Source organism: Myotis yumanensis, unplaced genomic scaffold (assembly GCF_028538775.1).
Source record: "Myotis yumanensis isolate MYYU_CA2020_CCGP unplaced genomic scaffold, mMyoYum1.0.hap1 SCAF_246, whole genome shotgun sequence".
NCBI lineage: Eukaryota > Metazoa > Chordata > Mammalia > Chiroptera > Vespertilionidae > Myotis > Myotis yumanensis.
The window spans coordinates 1-5,969 of record NW_027223997.1 but is presented as its reverse complement, the minus strand read 5'-3'; the positions used below and the strand labels follow the sequence as shown (position 1 = coordinate 5,969).

General features: G+C 53.2%; 1 protein-coding gene across 1 annotated transcript; it reads right to left on the bottom strand.

Annotated features, from left to right (window-relative positions):
- Positions 1-1,149: 1,149 nt before the first annotated feature.
- Positions 1,150-5,790, bottom strand: LOC139001254 (alpha-enolase-like). The gene is given in 7 exon segments (XM_070402966.1): positions 1,150-1,574; positions 2,381-2,439; positions 2,644-2,752; positions 3,232-3,433; positions 4,196-4,393; positions 5,501-5,717; positions 5,719-5,790. Coding segments are annotated over 7 exon segments (927 nt in total). The 3' UTR covers positions 1,150-1,504.
- Between the last annotated feature and the right edge of the window lie 179 nt (positions 5,791-5,969).

Below are 5,969 nucleotides of genomic sequence, written 5' to 3'. Positions count from 1 at the left end.
GCCAATCAATGCAAGGAACGGCTTCATTTCTGCTGCATCAGTTGTCAGTCACCAGTACTTACCGGGGCCTCACCATCAAGCCCCATTCGCCGCAGTCTTTCAGAGAGGAGCGTACCTGAAAGGTTCCTACCTACACTTGCCCTTGAACCCAAGAGTGATCAATGCCTTTACCTGCCAGTCACTGTTTTAAAAACCAGAGTCAAATTGTTGACATTACAGCAAACTGAAAAATACTCATTGACATTACAGCAAACTGAAAAATACTCATGCCTATTTGCCGCTTTGGAGTTGGATAAACCCGCCAGTAAGACTGTCCCGCCCAGTTCGATAACTCACTTTCCTCAGAATCAGTTCTCAGGTAGAAAGCAGTCATGAAAGCCTGGAAGGCTAGTGCGTGAGGCTGTGAGTTACGCCATGAGTGGTGGAAGCAGGGTTTTGTATGGTCATAGTTTGGAGATCATGGTTTAAGATGTGAATGGGTGCAGACTAAACAAGGGCTGGACTGTGATGGCTTTGTGAGGTCACCTTAACCGGAGTCCTGTTATCCAGGTACTAATCTAGGTATTTCCCAGACATAACTGTAAACACTAATCAGCTAACTTTAAGTAAGAAATCACCCTGGGTGATCTGCACAGGCCTGACAGAATCAGATATGTCTTAAATCAGGGCTTCAGGTCCCCATACCCACCCCCTCCGCCCCCCTCCGGAAATTCCACCTGTGAACTGGCACTTCACCTGGACAGTGGAGGTGTCCTGGTCACCGCCCTTCTGATTAACTGCCCTATGGATTTTGGATTTGCTCAGACAAACCCTACAATCACAGAAGCTAATTCCTTGTGATAAATCTCTTAATAGAGATATCTTCACCTACAGGTGCTTCTGTGGGTTAAATCCTGAGAGGAAAGCAATGATTAAGAATGTCTGTCCACCAGGGGGCCTCCTCGTCTCAACTGAATATTAAAGCACAACTCAATAGGCTGATCAAGTTATATTAGGGGAAGAAACATAAACACTAAACTTCAAGGGGCAGATGTCAATAAACTCGTCCTTTTTTTCACAACGCACAGCCTCTAACTCTTGCAGGCCTATGGCAATGCCCCGTGAACATTCACCACACAAGGACAGAGAGAGACTCACACACGCACAGAGTGTTCCTAAGGACACTGAAGACTTTATTTTGCACACAAAACCACTGGGGATCTTGCCTGTGGACACCTCGGAGATTACAATGTAGATGCACTTGGCTCCAGACACTTGAGAAGCGAGGTGAGAAGAACAATGATTTGGACCAGTCACATGACTACAGGGCTAGGGTTTCCACCAGGGTTCCGATGTCAGGCTTGGCTTTGTAGCAGTTCTAAGAAGCAGTGAGAACACCACAGGGAGGGGAGAGGCAGAGGCCCCTGCAGGTATCGGCTGGGGGCCTTGGGCTGCCCGTGCAGATGTCAGGAGCAGAGGTCTAATTAGCCGACTGGTGACCGTGGGGCTCGGGCTCGCCCAGAGCTTACTTGGCCAGGGGGTTTCTGAAGTTCCTGCCGGCAAACTTGGCCTTGCTGCCCAGCTCCTCCTCGATTCTTGGGAAGCAGATGGACAGAGGGGGAGGGAAACACAGAAGTCAAATCTCAACTCAGTACGTTTTCTCACCCAGAGAAGTCGAGACAACTTATTCTTGAATCCTCTAAAATTGAGTGTTTCTGAGATGCTGAGTAGAACATTCAGCTCCCTTCCACCCAATCCACTCGGCAGATTGTCATCCATCTGCAGCCCCATCTCCTCCTCTCCACCCCCTCAATGTTTCAATTGTTATTTCTTTAAAAATGAAAGGCAAATCCAGTTTCTCCAACAAGTAAGCAGCATGGGAAGGAAGTAGGGGAACTTAGTGTGAACACGGGACACCGAACAGATGAAAACGTGGCGCTGACATTATAGACTTTACTAATTTGGGGCGCTATAATGATAGAGCAGTTATCTAAACATCCCGATCTGAGAAAGAGACACACTGAAGCACATGAAATCCTAAGTCATTTGGAATTTGCTTTAAAATCACAAGTAGGGGGTAGAGACAAGCATGGAGGAACAGTGACAGCTGTCGAGTCTGGGTGATGTTTCTTTTATGCTTAAAATTTTCCAGGACTGAGGTAGAAGCGAGTTATAAAATCATTAAGGCTTTTATAATTTTACATGTGCAACGAAGAGTGTTCCCTCTACCACCAGCAGATGGCAGCACTGTACCGACCAGGGCCTGCTTTGGGGCAATGCTACAGGCCACCTTGAGTTCTGCAGCCACCTCTGCTCTAGTCTAGCACTGCTCAGGCCCCCAGAGCCAGGAGCTCCTAGTGGAGGGCAATACCCACATACCCAGGGCAGGCAGCCTCTTTACCTGAGGATCTGGTTGTACTTGGCCAAGCGCTCCGATCGGCAAGGAGCACCAGTCTTGATCTGGAGGAGAAAAGACAGGTCATGCTTGCTTACAGTGGGCCTCGAGTCTTGGGAGACATTTTGGGCAAGGGGAGTGTGTTATGGCGAGAAAACCATTTCTTAAGGAGGATCTCTGACCCTAGGAAGAAGGGGATAAAGGGACCTACACAGACACACACACATGAAAAAGGGGCCTCCAGGACCCCATTTGTGGGAGCTCCTTACCTGCCCAGTGCAGAGCCCCACCACCAGGTCGGCGATGAAGGTGTCTTCAGTCTCCCCGGAGCGATGGGACACCATGACACCCCACCCATTGGACTGGGCCAGCTTGCACCTAGAAGCAGGAAACAACCCAGATGCCGCTGACTCCATTTCCACCAGAGCCCCTGGCCCTCCTGATGGCGTGACTCACCAGCCCTGGCAGGAGACCAGGGAGGGATCTGGACCCAGGAGCAGGTGGCCTGGGGAGATGATGACCCTCGCCCTCTGCACTCACACAACCCTGGACCTCATCAGCCCTCTAGTCACATTTAAACACCTGGGTTCAGCCTTCCTGAGGGGAGCGAGACTTGTCCTCCCCTGACGTTCTCCGGGAGAAACGAAATTACAAGTCTGGGGTCATGAAGTGGATCAGGATTAGGCAACAACTGCCTAAGGCCCTAGTGCCCTTGGTGACATTGCTCACTTCACAAACCACTCCAAGTTCAAGTGTGAAACCCCGTTACAGCTCCAGGCAGGAGGGCCCCCTACACAAAGAGGAGCTCCCAAAAGCTCGGACCCCTGCCGCGTGAGGCTGCTCCCGGGGACACTCACGCCTGAATAGACTCGGTCACGGAGCCGATCTGGTTCACTTTGAGCAGGAGGCAGTTGCACGACTTCTCGCTCACGGCCTTGGCAATCCGCTTCGGGTTGGTCACTGTGAGGTCGTCCCCCACCACCTGGATCTCCGTGCTAGCAGTGAACTTGCGCCACGCTTCCCAGTCGTCCTGGTCAAAGGGGTCTTCGATCGACACCACTGAGGAGAGGAGGGCCACGCCTCATCAGTGTGAGCCCCCGCCTGCGGACAGCGGCCCAACCTCACTTCCCTCCCGCCGAGCAGCCCGCCTGGCCTCACACCCCTCACCTGCAGGGCAGGAACGGCTCCGGCTCATGTGTTAGAACACTCTGCTCCCCTCACTCCTGGAAAGGCCGCCCACAACCCGGGACTCGCAGTTACTAGTGAGCGGGCCCTTACCTGCCCGTGGTGGGTTGCATCTGGGCTCTGCCCTGACCAGGTTATCTAGCTCCGTGGTTACACGCAGGGGCTTAACGGCAGCCTTTCTGGTCTGAAATCTCACCCCACCATATGCTGAGTGCCCTTGGGCAACTTACTGACTGCTGTGCCCAGTTCCTCTCTTATAAAACAGTATGGAGAGTCCCTACCTATCCCATGTACTCTAAGTGAGCCCAGGGCCAGAGGAGTGCCCGGCCCAGGCTGCCTACCAAGGCTCTCTCCTCACGGGTATGACGAACTATTTGCTCGGGAGGTTGCTGGGACAGTGACAGAAAGCAGCCCTACTGTGTAAACTGGCACTTAGAACCACCTGAGTCCTCTGCTGCACCAGGCACCTGCAAGGCCCCCTGCGCTGTGTGCACTGGAACCGGAAGAGCCCCAGCGGGGGCGCTGCAGCCCGGCCGCCCACCCACTCTCACACTGGCGCCGGCACCGCAGGCTTTGGCGGCTGCCTTGCTGCACGGCAGTGGCTGGAGAAGGGGGACGGTGCTCGGAAGCACTCACCTGGGTAGTCCTTGATGAAGGACTTGTACAGGTTGGCCAGCTCGTCGTGGGTGATGTACCTGTTGGGGTCATCGGGTGACTTGAAGTCCAGGTCGTACTTCCCAGACTTGAAGAACTCGGAGGCAGCCACGTCCATGCCGATGACCACCTTATCGGTGTAGCCGGCCTTCCCGATGGCATTCTTCAGCAGCTCCAGGGCTGGAAAGAGATGGCGGTGACAAGTTTGGAAACCAGTCAGATAGAGAGAAAGTTTCCTTTAATAGCTGCCAAATGGGAACTGTAACAGAGGGGCTCTGGCCCCAACCACCAGTTTCAAGGATTCTGGTTCCCCTTTTCTGCTTTGGTCAGCACCCCTAGCGCACCACTAAGTGGGAAATCCAATCCTGACTCAGAAAAGAGGCGCTCACTGACAGCCACTCCCGAACTTAGCACCAGGAACGCTGTGCTGGCCAAGGTACAGTTACAGTGACCAGCGAGACCAGCTGTCCGGGGGCACAGGGCTTTAAATAGAGCAAGGCTGGGATCCGAGAGGGAGGCTGGTTAGGGGGGCCCAGGACGGGGCCGTCTCCAGAGCCCAGGCTCAGGCTCTGCCTCACGTGGCAGCACTACCTGTAGGGAAACTGACAAACACGTGGCCTCTGTTCCACAGCAAAACCCCCCAAGCAGTCGGTTAGGTTAAGCCACGGAAGGGCCACTTTACAGGGCAAATGGCCGATACCATCACTGTCCTATGTGACCCGAAGAGCAGGTGGATGCTCTCTCTCACCAGGTGCCCTTGAAGGTAACCAAGGAAGCTTGAGCCCCACTTTCCTTCCAAAACAAAAACACTCAGCCGTGACTTCTTGTCTAAGACTTCCTGTACCTCCACTCAATTCTCACACTGAATTCTGTGCCTACGGATTCACAGCAAAACAGCTTGTGTGAGCATCCCTGTGGTTAAAGGAACGACATATTATTGATCACAGTTCTGAACAGACGGTGTCTCCTTGAATAGAGATTTTAAATTCCTGCCATCGCCAGAGAGAACAAGAGAATAAACTGCCTCTACCCCATTAGCCCAATTTAAGCAAACCACCAGGCTATTCAGAAGTCCAACTAATAGAAAATTCCTGTTTTTCTAAAATGAAGTACTTGTTCCTACATCCCTCCCCAAACCCTGCCGTTTCGCACTTCGATGCTTGCTGAAGGCAGGCGGAAAGAGCTGCTCCCGGGTGGCAGGTGTGGAAGACCGGCGGACGGGGGGGGGGGGGGGGGGTAAGATGGGGACGTGGGGCAGAACTCGGGACGGGCCCTCCAGAGCCTCACCTTCCTTATTCTCCAGGATGTTGGGAGCAAAGCCACCTTCGTCCCCCACGTTGGTGGCGTCTTTCCCGTACTTCTCCTTGATGACGTTCTTCAGGTTGTGGTAAACCTCGGCCCCAATGCGCATGGCTTCCCTGAAGTTGGCGGCGCCGACAGGGAGGATCATGAACTCCTGCATGGCCAGCTTGTTGCCAGCGTGAGAACCACCGTTGATGACATTCAAAGCCTGGGAGAGGCAGAGAGAAGTACAGGCTCAGTCCAGAGAAGCCTGCCAGATGGCAAGCCACCGACATCCAACTGCGTGGCCACGTGTGGCTGATAGCTCCCTGGTCACCCTGATAACCCCAATGGACACCATCAGAGGCGCTCACCCTTCCAGCACTGGCTATACCTCAGTGAATGCACACAGCTCAGCAAATACAATTTTCACCCTCTATCCTTTATAATAAAGAGCTAATATACTAATTGAACT